This window comes from Argiope bruennichi, chromosome 3 (genome assembly GCF_947563725.1).
Source record: "Argiope bruennichi chromosome 3, qqArgBrue1.1, whole genome shotgun sequence".
Lineage (NCBI taxonomy): Eukaryota > Metazoa > Arthropoda > Arachnida > Araneae > Araneidae > Argiope > Argiope bruennichi.
In genome coordinates this window covers 83,577,244-83,595,332 of record NC_079153.1, presented here as the reverse complement: position 1 = coordinate 83,595,332, position 18,089 = coordinate 83,577,244, and the positions used below count along the sequence as shown (strand labels likewise).

Below are 18,089 nucleotides of genomic sequence, written 5' to 3'. Positions count from 1 at the left end.
ATGACTGATTGTGTTCAACCAGCTAGAACATAACAAAATATTGAGCACTTTCATTTTCCAGATAGCTCTATAGATGTATAAAAACAAAGCTATTGATTAGACATCAAAATTAAGTCTATTAAATGCATAAAAAGTAAAGAAACTCAAAACATAACAGCCTTTTCTTTCTCTCATAACCTATTTTCATGTTTATGATATTGCACAAAAAAGTGTGCTTTATTAAAGCATAAAAATACTGTACAAACTGATATTAAGTAAACATTCAAATATCAACAATCTAATAATCACATTTCATACAAAACACAAAATTTACATAAATCATATAATGAAAGAAAACAGTAAGTATTTAAAGCAGAATTTATTGCCATGGATATAACAATTAAGACTTTGGTAAACCATCACACAACTTTCAATACGAATATATATGGAAATCTCTACTTTTTCAAGAATAATGATGATAATTTTCATTTGCAAGGGAATACAGTTATTGAAAGAAAAAAAAATACTTGAAAAATATTATTGAAAATTCAAGAGAGGAAAAGAAAAGTACTAAAACTTCATACATTACAACTTATTAGAGTTTAAATGTAATTAAGAGATCAAGTACTTTTTTTTACATCATAAACTGAATAGTGAAACTTGAAAAATTGTCTGAAAGCAAATTTAAAATATTTTAGAAAATAGATCCATAGATAAGAGAAATTGTTGGGTTTTACAACTAAAAGGAAAAAAAAATTTCAAAGTAAAATTGAAACGTACGAATTTTTTTTTGATTAAAAGAATAAAACAGGGATTTGTTTTAAAGAATGAAAAAAAAAAAAAATGAAAAAGGTGTTTACAAAAATTGAAATGTCTCTATTTCTTTGGACCATGCAATAAAGTTATACTTTCCTGAAATTTATACGCAAAAAAGTACATACAATGACTGAATATCTAAATTTAGACATGACAAAACAAGAAATGCCCAACTTTCCAAGAAACAGAAAAAAATTAAAGACATCAGAAGGATTTGTAAAATACAAAGGATAAAAAATAATAATGTAGTTTATGAAATTCAATATATAGTATAAGACAACAAAAAGCATCACATTTACACCAACAAAACTAAGTAAAAATTAAGTGTGATCTTCTAAGCTGGCAAGATTCTGCCTATACATCAAAATCCTTTGATAAAGAAAAAAAGTACATAAAAATGAAAATGCTTCCACATCTAGGTAGATATCTATTTTAAACTGAAAGTGTGAAAATGCTTTCCAATGAATACAGAATAATTTAAATTATACCCAATAAATAAAATTATACTTGTAATAATGTATACATTTTATATCATATTTCATACATTAAGAACAGTAATATGATTATAAATAAATAATATCAATACTCTGACAGATTCCTTTTTTAATGTTAGGCAAGGAATTTAAGAATATTGTTCAGAAAATCAAAATATTAACATCTGGTAAAAACTGAACTAAATAAATTTAATTATTATAATAAATAATCTAAACATTTCAGAAAAGAAGTTTGATACTAGAGGAAAAAAATCATAAAAATAATACTAATGACTTGTGATATGCATGTGTTTGAATGCAAAAAAATCTTCCTGATTCAATGAAACTGAATCAGAAATATGTACAAAAAAGCAAAAACTTGTTCATAATTTATTCTAAATATTAATATCATGAAATGAAACAAAGAAAAATTCAATAAAAAAAATTCTTTTTGAACCAAAAAATAAATGTCACTGCTATAAATTAAGCAACTAATTGTTTGAAATATTATAAAAAGACTAGAATAATATAACATAGATAATAACAAGCTTATAAGAAAGTAGTTTCAAAAATTAAGAGGCTTTTCAAGTTTAGAAGTAGTAATTACAGTTACAACTTAATATTACAGTTAATATTTTCTATTGTGCTTTGTCATTGAAGAAAACTTCAAACAAAACTTTTCAATTTCAAAGAGGTTTTATCAACATTCAAGGATACACAACTAATATTAAATTTTGTGTAAGCTGGTGAGCTGCATATGAAATATATATTTAGTCAACAATTTTATGGCATGAAATATTAATAACAGACAAAAATTTTCAATAATTAATACTTTTGACTCATTATCAACAACCATGCTCTCAGAAACTAACATTGGCTATAACATACAGCTAAAAAACTGCAATTTAACATTCATATTTTCCTATAATACGCCCATAAATATAAATTTGCAAGACACAGTGCAAGTAAATTTGTTTTTATACAAATATCAGATTGATAGGAATCATTCTGTAATGCTTAAGAGTCATGCAAAGCATACTGTATAAATAATCTTAGTTTTCGAAAACTATAACATTTTGCAGGCAATGGATGGATGAATGTATATATACACTTTCCCATAACACTAAAGGAAACAGATCATAAAGACTATCTATATTGCCTAGCAAGGCAAAAGGGACAAAAAATTATTATGGCATATGAAAAACTACATTTTTCTGCATATATACATGGCAGGTTAAAACATTTGGACATGGGTGAAGACGAGGACAATGTGTGAGATATTTCAAATCTTAAAATATATCATATATCTTTTTCAATTAATAAACTATCAGAAGCCTTTAATTTCTACAACATTACATTACTTTAACTATATAGTCATTTACAAAAATTTGGCCAAGAATGATACTAAATATGTATATCTATAGCAATTTAAAATGTGCTGTTAAGCTAAAACTCGAGATGCAAATTTTTGAAGGAGCAAAAAAATCTTCAAGACACTTTCAGAGAATGTTTATTATGCCATTATTTAACAATACTTTAGAGGTATTAGGTATACAAGACTTTTATTAAAAATTTAGCTCTTGAGAAGGATTAATCAAACTGGCAAAATCTAAATATAATGTAAATTAAATTTTCATGTGCAAAATATATTTCAAAATTGAAATGGAGTGAGATTCAAGAGTATAAAGTATAAAAACTTAGTCTCAATATCAAATAACTTTGTTTACAAAACTATCATTGTGTACTTTTCAAGTGGTATGCTTAGAAGAAATAACAAATGTGCATGAAAAAATTCTAAAGCACTTTTTACGAGATAGCATAAATCAGGGTAACAAAATGACATGTAAAGCAATAAAGCAAATTTCATACATATTTCTCTTTATTTAAATCTACAATAAAACAACAATGTAAAATGTAATGAAAAATGTAAATGTAAAAGAAAAGAAAATAAATGCAAAAATGTGCAATATAACAGTAAATAAATATTACTAAAATAAACTAATATGTATACACAAAGAAAAGTAACAGGACTTTGAAATGAATTATGAAGTACATAGTCTTTTAAATTTCTAGTTTGAAACATTAGAAATTTTGACAGCATATAAAAAAATATATATTTTAATAGTAATATTTAGAAAAAAAATGAATTTGAATCTGTGAAATCTTTCTAACATAAGAAAGTTTAAAATAGAATAAAAAAAGAAGAAAAACTCAAACTCAGCTTAAAATAACAGGGCTAGTTTTTCCAAAACTTTGGAAACTACAAAAGCTTTCAACTAATCAAAATAATTATTACAGTTATTAAAAATAAATCACCTCAAAAAATATTTTTAAATAGATAATAAATGAAATTATTTCAATTTCCTCAAAGAGATGCTCTCCGAAATTATAAAATATAAGCATAATATCAATAGAACAGCTAAATTTCATTCCCCAATTTAATTTTACAGATGGCTTTATCTTCTGCATTATGTATATAATTATATTCACTGCATATAATATAATGTCACATTTACACAGTTTAAAGATATAGCTATACAACATTTTCAAAATCTGATAATATTTTTTTCTTCCAATTTTAAAATTAAGAATAAAAAAAAAGAAAACATAAGTATGTTTTTTTTTTTGCATAAATGAGCAAAATATAATTTGATAAATGAAAACTTGAAAAATATGTAAGAAAATTAAAATACATAACTGAACATTTACATAACTGAAATGCTAGAAATTAAATTTTGAATCAAAAAGCATCAATTCAAGTTTCAAAGAAAAAATGTCACGATTTACAACAAAAAAAATTTATCAATTAATTTTTTAACTGACTAAAAACTTTAAAATAAAAGGTAGCTTCCATATCCAACTTTAGAAACCAGAGTGCAAAGAATTTTTCCTAAAAAATATTAAAAATTGAATGAAAGTTTCATTTTTGTTTTCATGTGTGTATACACATGCATGACATATTTTATTTATACATTTTGTATATATATATATATAAAAAATATACCTACTTCTAACTTATACATTTACAAAATAAAAATATTAAAATGAAAGAGAGTAATTGCTTCTTTAATTTATAAATTTCAAAGTAGTTCTTCTATTTTGATATTTTTAAATATATAGCTTAATCAGTTAGCTAAAGTCAAACTTCAAACCTAAAACAATTCAATAAATATAGATGCAAATATAACTATGAAAATCATACTAATAAATACTTTGAAGTATAAAACAAATGAGACTGAAAAATGTGTTGGAAATAGATCATAAATATAATAAAAATTAATTTAGAATGCCAAATGTCATAAATAAAGAAAAAACTTTTAAATATTCAATACACTGAAAAAACAATATAATTATTCCTTAAACTTAAAAAACAAGCAAAATTCATTAATCAAAAATGAATAAATTATAATTCATAGTTTAGAATCTTTTTGCTGAATACAATTGTTAGACAGGAGTTCTTCACAAAAATAATACTTTAAAACCACCAATAATTATTAAAATGGACATTTTTATCACTTCTTTACAAAAACTAAAATGAATGGTTATTATTATTTTTTTTTATGGAAGTACCATTATATTAAATTTCATGAATATCATCAGCTTAATACCAAGCAATATCTCAAATCCTATATCACTGTAACGTTGTTTTGCACCAAACTAGAGATATTTAAAATGATAAAACCAAAATTTTAGAAATGAAATAAACACAAAATAAATAAAAATTATAAATACTTTGAAACTGTAGAAATTAATTAGAATAGACAGATAATGTAGCTTAAAAGCTTACCAAAAATTGTCATTTTATTTAAATGACTTTCTTTATTAATGCTTCTATAATTATCTTTAATTACATATATTTGAAGCATAGATTGTTCTAAATTAATAATTCACTGCAAAATGTTGATACAAAAAAGAAAATGTAGAACAAGACTAGATATATTATTACTAAAATAAGACGTATCAAGGAAAAGCTTCTACGAAACACACAGAAACTGAATGTCAAAAAATAGGCATTTTTTTAATATATATATATATATAAATGATAGGATGAAATAGGTCTCTTTACAACAGAAGGAAGAAGATGATATGTTTTAAATAATGATTGCATATACAACCCTAAAACTGACATTGGCAGCTTTATTTCTTGTTCTTATGTAAATGAAAACTAATCTGGTAATGATAAAAGACAGAAAAACAATAGTGTCATTGTACTTCACAAAGAAATGATACGTTGCAACACAGACACAGATACGAGAGAATCTACATAACACAGTTTTAGACAACAGCAAAATTATTTCTCCTTCTTCATGTCTCGTAATAAATGTTTAATCCTCCAAACGAGAAGCAACTTCATTATCTGAAATGATAGAATATAAGTAAGTATTTGAACTAACAACGAAATGCACATATTTCTGATATACAGTTTTACAGAAACAATTCTAAAATATAAGAAGATATAATATAACTATACAACGAAAACAAAATAAATAAACTAAAATATAAGTGCATTATAATACAATTTATTAGTGAAATTTATTTTTACATAGCTAAAAATTCTAAATCTTTTTAACTTCTATTTGTTATCACTTTAAAGATGAAAAAAAAAATCTTGCATGTCTAAAGGATATTTGCCACTACTTTAAACATTTTAAAAGTCACTTATATCTAAAACTGATAAAATAAAGATGAGATAACTGATTAATGTGTGTGCATATATTAATAAATTTTGATTTATCTGAATCCTAAAAATAATTATTTTCTAAACATTCGATTAAAGTATTATTTAAAGTTTGATTATTGAGTTTTCTGAGCACTTATTTCCCACACCAATTTTACCTGTGCCAAAATTAAAATGCTGTCAGGCTGCTGTTCTTTTCTAAGGTATGTAAATTTTGATAGTTTTTTCACAATCCCTTTTATTATTTTATGGACTGTGCTATGGTTTGAATAGAGAATCTTCATAATATCTAAAAATCAAACTCTGTAATCATGAAGGAATAAAATATAACTTTTTAAAAAAAATTCTGACACAACTTTGATATAGGTTCTATACTGGCAATATTGTATTTTGTATTAGCATTTTCATTTTGCAAATCTTGTAACCTAGAAACTTGGATATCATTTTTCAGGTTGATAATAAAGATATGATGTTTGGATATGCAATGAAAAACTTTCTAATACAAAATATTAGCATTGGGGACCTATAGCGAAGTTGCTCGAAAATTCTATGGCTGCTTGTCTCTCACAGAAAAATAGTCTTTCATATTCTGCAATGTATGTATGCCATAGTTAAAAAAGAATTAATCAGAAATCCTGTAACCAAAATTTCATCAGCATAAATAATTTGTTTTGATTGTACAGAAATGTGAAATTCCATACTCAAACAAAAATTTGTCATAAAATACAGCTTAATGTAACAATGAGAATCTTTAAAGAATTCAATGAATTAGTCTACTTCATTATAGCATTAATTCTATAAATGGAATATATCAATGAGAAATGGATTTGCTTATTAATTTCATTATAATCACCAGGAAAAAAATTTTCTTTGTATGATCAATGTTTTCTGTAACAAGATCTACAAAAATGTTAAAATATATTGGTGCATTTTTTTTTTTTTTTTTTTGTTAAAATTACAAAAGTAAAACATATTTTAATGTAAATACTTAGTTAATTTAATGATATTTAGATATTCTTAAATTATCAAAAATATTATATTATTAATTTTATGTGAAAATCAGTATAATATTTTTAACAACTTTTTCACAGATTATTAAAACTGTGAAAAAGATTTTAATAGAATTAAATGAAAAAATCTAAAAAAAGAAAAGTGCTTAAAATTTGATACATTGTTTTTATATAACGATAAGTTTACAAATTGAAAGAGTAAAAAAAAGTGGGGGGACTTAGTTTTTAACTCCTGAAACACAAAAAATCATAGTAATAATTAATTATATTAATAACCTTAACATATTCCAACTTAATCTCTAATGAAATTTTAAAGGAAATAACTCTAAGAATATACTGTTACATTACAAAGCATATGCATGCAAATGCAAAAGTTCATCATTCTTGAAAAGAGATTGCAAACATACAATCACATCCTACTTTATTTTCATCAAAATTTTTTATATTTGATATAGTAATATTAATCTAAAGAATTAGAAATGTTAATTAACTAATGTCTTATCTTAGAAAATTGTAAAGAATAAGAATTGTCAAAAAGTTGTTAAAACAATTAAAGGTTACTACTAGAATATTTCTAGATTGTACAAAAGAAAACAATTCCTAGAAACTGCAAAAGTGCATAATCAAATCAAAATGAATTTTTAAAACCAATCATAATTTATATATATTTTTCAATACAGCTACATTTTAGAGATTTGATATTTGTCTAGTTTCTTCATCACTAAATCATTAATTCAAGCATTTATCTGTTTTTATAGACATTTTTCCATTAATAAAATAATAAAAATATATGTTAGTATATCAAATATAGAAATTAGCATAGAAATTGTTTTTTGTACATCTTCTGTTTTATATTGTTGTAATACCTGTTAAAATGATGTTTCATGGCAACATTTATGCTTAATAAAAAGTACTACCCTTAGATTGATGAAAGGATTTGAAAAATCTATCAAACCTGGACCTTTAATCAAAATTATAATTGATGCAACATTTTAAATATTTCAATAACTATATTTAAAAAAAATTATTTGCAACTAAAGAACATACCACTTTTTGTAAATCCAGCAGTCAAAAACACGTCACTTGCATCACAGGATTTGAAGCTGTCACCTAAAAAAGTACTTTTACCATCTTCATGAAAGGTATTTGAATTTAACTGACAATCACAAGAACATGCTCCAATAGGGAACGATAATCCTTGTCCTGAAATATTTGATTGTGTGTTATTGCTTTGATCAGACTTGGACAGTTCAGTACAAGAAACATTATGGCACTCGCAGGAACATGTAAATTTGGAAAAATCTGCTTCAAATGGTTGGTAAGGATCTATTAATTCATTTGGATTTTGTTTATCATCTATTGTAGCAGATTCTGAACTTTCTAAAGTAGTAAAATTATCACCAAAGCCAGAGGACGAAAAGTTTGATTCAAAATTAGCCCAATTATCACTGGCTTCTGAAAATGGCACATCTGAAGGAAAATTAGCACCATCACTAAATGGATTTTGGTCATCAGTATCAATTCTTTTATGCATTCGAGGACTATGAAGAACACTTTCACAGAAATCAGTCCAACTTTTTATAGATGTTTTTTTGGGACTTTTGACACGACCAACAAACTGTTCACCAGGCAAAGAAAGTTTAATTTTTTCATCCTTAGAAACAAATGTTGGGGAAACAGATTGAATAAAAGCTTCTAATGGAGCACAATTAATTGGAGTAGTGCTACGTGGTCTGTCAATAGGTTTAGTTGTCACCTCTAATCTTTGTTGCCGAGAAGGTATAATTGTCTGCTTAGGAGGATCAATTGTAACTGGCTGAATTTCAATAACAGAATCATCATCCATCTCAGACAAATCTTGAGAAATTAAATTTTCTGCTTCAAAATCATCCTCTTTCTTTTCTTCGGTTTCTTCAGTAACTGCGTCTTTTTTTTCAAATACAAGTTCAGATTCTGATGACTCGCGCTCTTTTTCATCAACTACGCCCTGAATATTTTCTGATTTAGACATCTTATCTACCTGCTTTTCTTCATCTTGTTTATATAATATATTATATTCTTTTTCAAATGATTTTTCACTAATATTGATGAGTTTTCTATTGATTTTACGCTCATCTGGGATTTTATCATTTCTATCAGTATTAACTTTTCCTAAATCATTCTGAACTTCACAAATTGTTGGACATAATTCAATTTCTTTAGGTAATTCATTTTCCTTCCCTTTAGAAATATTGCCATTAGTACTTTTGGTAGGCAACTCATCATCAGGTAGATTCTGAACAAATTCAGAGAGATTTTCATTAGAAGCAATTATTTCTCCAGGGGATAATGGAGAAGTTGTACTTTTACTGGTTTTCTTTTTAAATATAGATAAAAATTTACTCTTTTCCTTTTGTCTCGAGCTTTCTGCTGCTGAGTCCCTTTTAGGTAATTCACTATGTATCTTCTTTTTGGAGGTCTTATCTGAAGCATCAAACTTGGAAACAGTTGGAGTACTAGATTTGGCACTGTTTTGATTGTGAGTTCGAAATATATCAGTCCAAGAGCTTTTTCTTTGGATTAAGTCAGTTTCCGATGCTTCAACTGTCCCTAATGAATGAGCTGAACCTTTCTTTTGTTTGATATTTAAAGAAGTTTCTTTAGAGAGAGAGGACAATGAAGTTGTTCGTAATTCTGAAGAAGGGCGTCCTTCATAAGAATCACCGGGAGTTAGAGTAAAATGTGAGTCGAAATCACATTCAATGCGTGGTGTGGATTGTGAAGATATAGTTAGAGAGTCTGGAGTAGTAAACTGGAGATCGCTACCTGATTCATCATCAAGAGCACTAGATGTATGGATTGGCACATTAGGTATATCATCTGGACTCTCAAGCTCATCAGAAGGCAAATCTTCGAAAGATGCTAAAGGGGCCGGTCCAGCTCTAATTTGTTTTGAAGCAAAACTAGCTCTTTTTATTGCATCCATTGAGTAATCCAGACAACATTAAGCTAGAATGCGTAATTAGAGAATATTCCAAAAGATTATACTTGAATAATCTACCTATAAAATAAAGTAAAAAAAAATTTTATCTTTATCAGGAGATTGCATAAAGATTTAACATAAAATATTTGTTAATTATAGTTTATAAAAACAAATTTCCACAAAGCAGATTACAGTAAAACAACAGCATTACATGTGTGTGTGTCTATAAAAACAGTTGGATAGTAATTTGACTATTTATTAAGCATACTGATGAAAGAAAGAAAATACTCTTGGTCTGAAAAAGCAAACTATACTATATATATATAAAAATAGATAGATAAGAATTATTATTTTGATTGAAAGATATAATTTCTATGAGAATATTTTTAAATTTTTATAAGTAGTTGGAGTGATATTTTTATTACATGCAATATATTATAACAAACCTACTTCTACTAAATTAATTTTTAATAATATCACTAAATATGGTAACTCTCTATAACCACTAGAATGATTAATATTAATTTCTACTTCATCTTTTCTTCTTACTTTTCATTTCTACTTCTTTCCATTCCTTCTTTTACCCTTCATTTCTACTTCATAATTTTTAGTTTCATCATTTTTCATTTTATCATAATTCTTTAATTTGTTCCTTTTAAACTAGTTCTCAAAATTTAGGTAACAAAATTAATGAAAAAGTTTGAATTCAATTTAATCTTATTAAAACCTCTAGTCTTCATCAACATAAAATCAGTCAGCTTCTCATTAACTTCATTACTTAGTAATTTTACACAAATTAGGAAATTTATCACACATTAAGCTCCTTAACATTAAAAGATGTTTGCATAGCATACTCAAAAGATGAAAGTATTTTTGAAACAAAGTGCTTTATTGTGTTTTACAACATTGAGCAGCAGAAGAAAATAGAATAACTTTGTAATAGATATAAATTTCGTATTAGAATTTGAATAGCAAAATTTCCGAAGATACTTCATTTTTCCATTTTTATAAGTGAACACAATTTGAATTTTATGTTTTATATAATTTTACTTATCTAAAATGTCTCAAGAATACTTCTTCAAAATGTAACAATAAATAATTATCATCAAATTTAAAACATTTCCTTAATAGATAAAATAATAAATAACTTTAATTTAATCTAATATTATCATTGATAATTTTAGTTTTATTAATCATAAAAAAATATTTCATTGAAGTGAAAGGGCTATTGTTAAGAACATTTATAAAATCTATCAAATTTTTATTTCAAAATTATTTCTTGCTTATGATTTAACATATAAATATATGAGATAAAGTTATTCACACTTGCATAAAAAAAAATTAAATCAGAGTTCCAGACAAAAATTTAAAATGCCAAGAAAAATACAATAAATGAATTTTCAGGAGAGAAAAAAAAAATTAAAAAGCATATTATTTACATCACATTAAATTTTTCATCTTTTTATAGACAACAATACAGCTTTATAATAAATCAATAATCTATATTTTAAATATTAAGAATAAAAAATATATATATTTATAAACAACAAGAAACCAAAACAAGCTTCTATTTTCAATAAAAATCGACAAAAAAAAAATAAATAAATAAATAACAATGATTTAAAGAAAAATAACAGGCAATCTTTAGCATCCAATTACAACATTTTTGATAATAAAATGAAAGTAAAACAATACCTCTAATTCATTTGCTTACCAGTTAACTATGAATTTACAATAAAAGAATAAACCAGTGCCATCACTCTGGATACTGAATATTACTAATACCATAAATTGAATAACAGCTATTTATTAAATTATCTGTATACAGAGAGATCCAATGTGCATTCCTTTACGTGTATATGTATGTATAGAGAAAAATCTATAAAATTCTCAGAAAAAATACGTTATTCCTAAATTTTGTTAAAATTCTCAGAAAAAGTAATGAACTTTCATTAATGTTATAAAAGAACAGAATCCTTAAGCAACATAAAAGACGTTTCTGTAGCTTTATAATATTTAATTATTCTGCACGCTTTAACTTCTACAGTTAATAGTTGCTTTAATATGAGTTAAAATTTAAGTAATAGAAATAACATCACACTCCGGCCTCTCTTTCACGAACCTCTTCCATTTCGATTCAATAATTACTACATGATAACAAAACAAACTCAATATCTGATCCTTCAAAAATCCGAACCCTGGAAATTGCTAGAATTTACTGTTTTATTTAATGTTATTTCCCCGGTCTTAACATACTATTATGAAATATCGAATCACGAAAAATTTTAAGGATATTCTTTTGCTCTGAAATGAAAGAAAATGTCACGTAACATTTATTTTTTTTTGTATAAGAAAGTGACAAATATTTTCTTAAATAACTTTTCATATAATTTAAATTTAAAAATCATAGAATGAAAACTGACATATTCAAAAAGTTTGATATAATACGGCATACTAAAGTAAAAAACAAATACATATAATGACACTTTGATAAAATCGAAGTCTCTATAAAAATAATTCAATTAAATTAACTTACAGTCCTCTACATCGGAAACAAACATTAAACAATTCCATAACCATCGTCAATAAAAACAAATACGAATTAATATGTTAGATTCCATTCTACTTCTACTTTAGTTTATTAAACGATAAATTACTGATGCCATTTTGTAATAACAAGTTTAAGGCAAAACAAAGCTCATGTTATCATCAAAATCATTTTCGTTAAAAAAAAGCTACTCTATGATATATTGCGAAGAATTTCATTTATTTACGTGTAATTTCACTTCATGGTATCAAAAAAAATTTCGGGTGTTGTTTTCTTAACAAATGAATTTTACTCATTAACTGTGATTGCAACCAGCTGTTCTTTGTTTTGTTTTGATTTTGTTTCCTCTAGCCATTGGGTCTTCTATTCGTAATTTGTTAGTTTTCATATTAAATGTTTATTTATTTTTTTATACTTTGTTTTCATAATGTTATCCTGTTTCCTGTTAATGAAAAACATAATTGCTTTGCATAATTAATTTTGTGGATAGTATTATGGATTCTTTTCTGTTTCAGAAATGGCTGGTCGAGGAGATCACATAGAAGGCAACGAACTATGTGATAATTTGAATCGACTCAGATATGAAGTTGGCAGTTTACGATTACTTATGAGAAACAATAACGATTGTGTGATGTCAGAATTATTACTTGCACCATCTACTGGTGCAGAATCAAAAGACGCAGAAATATTGCATCCACTTTCGGAGGTAATTCAATTTTTTTATCCTATTCTTATTAATTTATTATATTTTTAAAAAGCATCAAGGTTCCAGTATTGATCGCTTGTCAGTTCCGAATACTGTTGTTATATAGTGCATTTTTTTCCCCTATTGTCTCTCTCTAGTAAACCCTGAGATGACTCTTTAAAACAATTATATATATGTATATATATCTTTTTCTTTAAAAAAAAAAATGTACAAATTTCAGTATTTATTAATGGAAATATTTATTTTACTGCTACATTGATAAAATGAATGTATCTCATCAAGGTGTATTAAAAGTTAATGGGATGTCTTTGTTGATGATTTATACATAATTTATTTTTATTAATATTTTAACATAAATAAAAATCATTATGGCTATGTATGTATATTACATGTCTCTTCCTAGACAACTGGATCGAATTCAACCACATTTTGCACACATTATTTAAAATAAGCGGAAGAATACTGTCATTTATTTAATTATTAAAATTTATTTAATATTTTATTTATTAGAAATTTATCAAAATTTTGTCAATTTTTGACAGAACTTTATAGGAAATTATTCCAAAAAAATATTTTTACATAGTCTTAAAATTCAAAATTTAATCTTTTCAATGATCCCAGTTACATTTCTTGGAACGTTTTCTTTAATTTTTTTTGTTTTGTCTTTTTAATTTAAGGTATGTATATATATATCGAATGTATCAACTAGTATAGTATTCTTTTGCCAGGCAATGGACTTTTAATTGCTCTATTTCCATGTTTTAAATTCTTTTATTTTAAGCATATCTTTTGATATTGTTATTTTTTGTTTTAAAGTAGGATTTTAGAGGTGTTTAAAAGCAAGCATAGAGCAACTGTTTAAACTCAAACAAGGACAAGTGAAGTAAAATTTTTGAAAGTATATTAAAGATGTTCAGTAATGACAAAAGCTTCGAGCTCTGTGGATTTTTTTTTTTTTTTTTTTTTACCACAATAGCTGTCAAAGAAATTATTCAACTAAGAAATATTTTTATACTATCTTAAAATTCAAAATTTAACATTTTGGAGATATGAATTCCAGTTCTTTTCTATTTTCCTTTCAATTGTTAATATTTTTTTTAAAGAATTAATGTAGAAAAATTTTAAATAAAGAAATTTATGTGTATTCTTTTGACAAGTAACACTACTTTTGCTCTACCTCTAATTTTAAATCTTTTATTTAAGTCTGGAAGTCTTTGAAAATCATTTAGTACCAATGATAATCTAATTTTAATTGAAATAATGTTAGATGATAAAACAATGTTCTATATTAAAATATTTTATGCAAGAATAATTTTTATATTAAGCATTATGCTTGAAATGATTTTAATTCTGAACACTACTGGGCGTATCATACAGTATTGACTGTATAAATTTTTTGTTGGTTTAAATAAGCAAGATCTTCAACAAATTTGAATCTTTTAATTTTCAATGTTATGCAATCCACTTCATTTCTTTTGTATTTATTATAAGATTTAATGTGCATGAAGAGAAATACTAATTTCTCTTCATGTACATTTCTACTACATTCTAACTCATTCATGTACATGAAAATTTCTAATAAGGGATTTGAATATATAGACTTTTTTAAATAATTATTAGACAAATGTTTTCATTTGATAACTAATAATCAGTTTTGGTATTAAATGTAACCAATTAGATGATCTGTTCCATTCAGCATTACTGTTGAATGGGACAGATAACCAGCTGGCAACTCAATTATTGTGACTCTCGGTAAATGGAACTTTCTTGTTTATTATAGTATCTTTCCATCCTTTCACTCTAGTTGCCTCTTTTTCCAAAGGGTTGAAGAATTCATTATTAAACTATATGGAGATTGAATAAGTGAAATATATACAATAACCTGCCTTCCTAAGCATCTGAGTAACTCAGTGACAAGATAGTCGCAGATTAGAATGTGAATATTATTCTCTAATTCTTTAGAAGAATATCCCATCATCAATGGAATGTCATAACTAAAGTGTAATTTTTAAAGGAAAAAGCATGAAATTTTGTACAAACCTCCATCATATTAAAGTACAGGGATAAATGAAGGAGAGCCACTAACATTGAGGTAACTGAATGAGAGTGCAGATAACAATATAGGTATTGTCTTATATGCAAAATAGTTGCCTTTACAAGTTGTACACATACAAGATGCTCTATCCCCCATGAGAAATAAGAACCAACATACTGAGGCTGCTTACCATTCCCAAACTTGTAGTGTTCCGACAGGAAATAGAAAAGAGGGAATAAAGATATCGAGTCTGTATTTGACTTTAACTCATCCCTATTAAATATTACTTTTATTATTTCAGGTAAATGTTATTCATGAAATATGGATGAAATGAAAAAGAATTGTGAGAATGAATTGTATATTTTTAATTTTAGAAAGAAAGCTATATAAAATTTTCTGCGACTGAACAGTCAATTTTGTAAATAAAATATAAATAGCACAAGTTCAACTATCTTTATAATATGAAAGAAAATACTTTTTATTCTAGTAGTCCCATAGATGAACTGGAATAGACTACTTACACTCTACCTGAACGTCTAATGTGTATTATTGTCTTAAGAGTACCTGAAATTTGAGAATAGAGTCTAGATAGACACAGGGGTGTTTGTGCTCCGGGGATTTTGAACTTCGATACCCGGAAATTCCGGGGATCGTCGTTCAAAAGGAAGTAGGAATAATAATGAATTATTTATTTTGATCTGGGTAATTTTGTTTGCTTTGAAAGCAGAAAACGCAAGGTCAGTGTGTGTGGTGAAAACTTTTCCTTTCTTTCTCCAAAGGCAGTGATAATGCGTGAAAAGGGGGATACCCGGAAATTCCGGGGATCGTCGTTCAAAAGGAAGTAGGAATAATAATGAATTATTTATTTTGATCTGGGTAATTTTGTTTGCTTTGAAAGCAGAAAACGCAAGGTCAGTGTGTGTGGTGAAAACTTTTCCTTTCTTTCTCCAAAGGCAGTGATAATGCGTGAAAAGGGGGGAAAAACTTCTTTTTTGTTCTTTCCTTATTGTGAGTTATGACTCATTCCCCCGGTTCTCGGACATTCTCTTCTGGATTCTTTTCGGCAAGTAGGCGCGGCAGAAAAAAAAGGGAGAGACTTCGTTCGACCAGATGTGCGATCACGTGACCTGGGTTCAAAGGTCTTAATTTTGCAAAAAAAGTAATTCATTGAACTTTTATAATTAGGTCATTCAATACTTCATAATTGTAATTTTTCATTTCTCCCCCCCCCCCTCTCGAAACTCCAAAATGTCGGTAGTAAGTCCGTAAAAGTTTCAGGGGATTTTTTGGGGTCCCACAAACACCCCTGTAGACATCACTGATCATTTCCCAATTCTTCCCATGAAGATTTTTTTCATTATTAGAAAGAAGGTAACTCAACCTCATACCATTACTATCCCCATCTGAGAAGTTAGAGTCTACTTACCTGCATGCATATATATGTGATGCGCATGTGTAATACAGTTTTACAAATAAGTGGCTGAAAAGTAGAGAAATTGAAAAAATTATTTTATTTTTCCACAGAGGCAATGAGACACACAGGAAGGACTAATGAAACATGTCTGTTTATATCAGGACACACACACACAAAAAAAAAAAAATGTGTGAGATTTTTTCGCTTAGTGCTTTTATTAAGAGATTCTTAATGGGATTATTATTATTTTGCATAAGGGGATCATAGGTAACTTTGGAAATTATACCATGAGCATTTAAGGATTTTTATCCCTTCATTTGCATCATTAGAAATACAAAACAGTTTTTTTGAGTGAATATTAAAAATAATTAAATAAAAAAAGTGATATTTCAATCAGGAAATAAGAAAAAAAAAATTAGAATAAATTAATATAGGCTAATTTAAGATGAAACAGGAAATTAAAATTAGATTAAGAGATCTCAATATGTATGTATGTGTGTGTATATATATATATTCCATAATCTTTATTATTAAAGTTTTTTTTTTTTTTTTTCCTTCTTTCCAAAAGAGTGATAAGATTCAAAGCTTGGAACAAGTCCGTTTGGAACATTCTTTGTCAGACAGAATTTTAACAGATATAATCAATCAATGCAAGGATCCTTTGGAACAGACATGTCTGCGTTCTGAATATTTGAAAAAACTGAGTGAAATTGAAGCTGATTTAAAGAAAAAAGTTGATGAATTGAGCCATAAATATGAAGAATCTTTCTCACAAATAATTCATTCCAGTTAATTGTAAATATATAGTTTGGATATGCAATTAATTTGTATTATCTTTTGTTAGAATGCATTTATCCCCAATAATTCTTGGTTTTTTTTTATTGTTTTATAGATGTTAGAAAATGCATATCATATTTAATACTCTTTAACATTTTAAAATAAAAATGTGTTTAAAAGCAAAATTGTGATTTTCTAGAATATATTTAATATTCTGCAGATTTTTCATTGTATTTTTCTAGTGGAGAGTTAGTTACTAACAAGCAATATAAAATAGTTTGCAAGTTTTCTGTATTTAGAATAATAATTTTTTCATCTTGCAAAATTAATTTTATCATAATTGGTGAGAAATTATATGATTTGTTAATACATAAAATAATATCTATTCTTTTCTTGTTCTTAAAAAACTTGTACATTGTTTTCTGACTTTTTCTTTTATATTATTTATTTGCATATGTAACTAAATAATGCATTGCTACACTGTAATAATACTTACATAGATTGAATTTTTATGTTTTATGTATAATTTTTAAAACACCTTTCAATGAAAATAATGTTAAAAATTTCAAATCCAACATATAAACTGTACATAATCATAAATTGATTATGATTATGTACAATTTATACATACAATTATTACATACATAATCATAATAACCAGGATTCAATCATAAATTGATGAGAACTTGTA

General features: G+C 26.0%; 2 protein-coding genes across 2 annotated transcripts; one reads left to right on the top strand and one right to left on the bottom strand.

Annotated features, from left to right (window-relative positions):
- Window positions 1-5,235: 5,235 nt before the first annotated feature.
- On the bottom strand, window positions 5,236-12,555 carry LOC129962488 (microtubule-associated protein 1A-like). The gene is made up of 3 exons (XM_056076224.1): window positions 12,455-12,555; window positions 8,004-9,996; window positions 5,236-5,625 (listed from the first exon to the last, which is right to left on the bottom strand). The coding sequence occupies exons 2-3, from the start codon at window positions 9,919-9,921 to the stop codon at window positions 5,594-5,596; spliced, it is 1,950 nt and encodes a 649-aa protein (XP_055932199.1). The 5' UTR covers window positions 9,922-9,996; window positions 12,455-12,555; the 3' UTR covers window positions 5,236-5,593.
- Window positions 12,556-12,780: 225 nt separating this feature from the next.
- Window positions 12,781-17,474, top strand: LOC129963911 (uncharacterized). The gene is made up of 3 exons (XM_056078500.1): window positions 12,781-12,842; window positions 12,982-13,172; window positions 17,190-17,474. Exons 2-3 carry the CDS (start codon window positions 12,984-12,986, stop codon window positions 17,412-17,414), a joined length of 414 nt encoding a protein of 137 aa, XP_055934475.1. The 5' UTR covers window positions 12,781-12,842; window positions 12,982-12,983; the 3' UTR covers window positions 17,415-17,474.
- The last annotated feature ends 615 nt before the right edge of the window (window positions 17,475-18,089 follow it).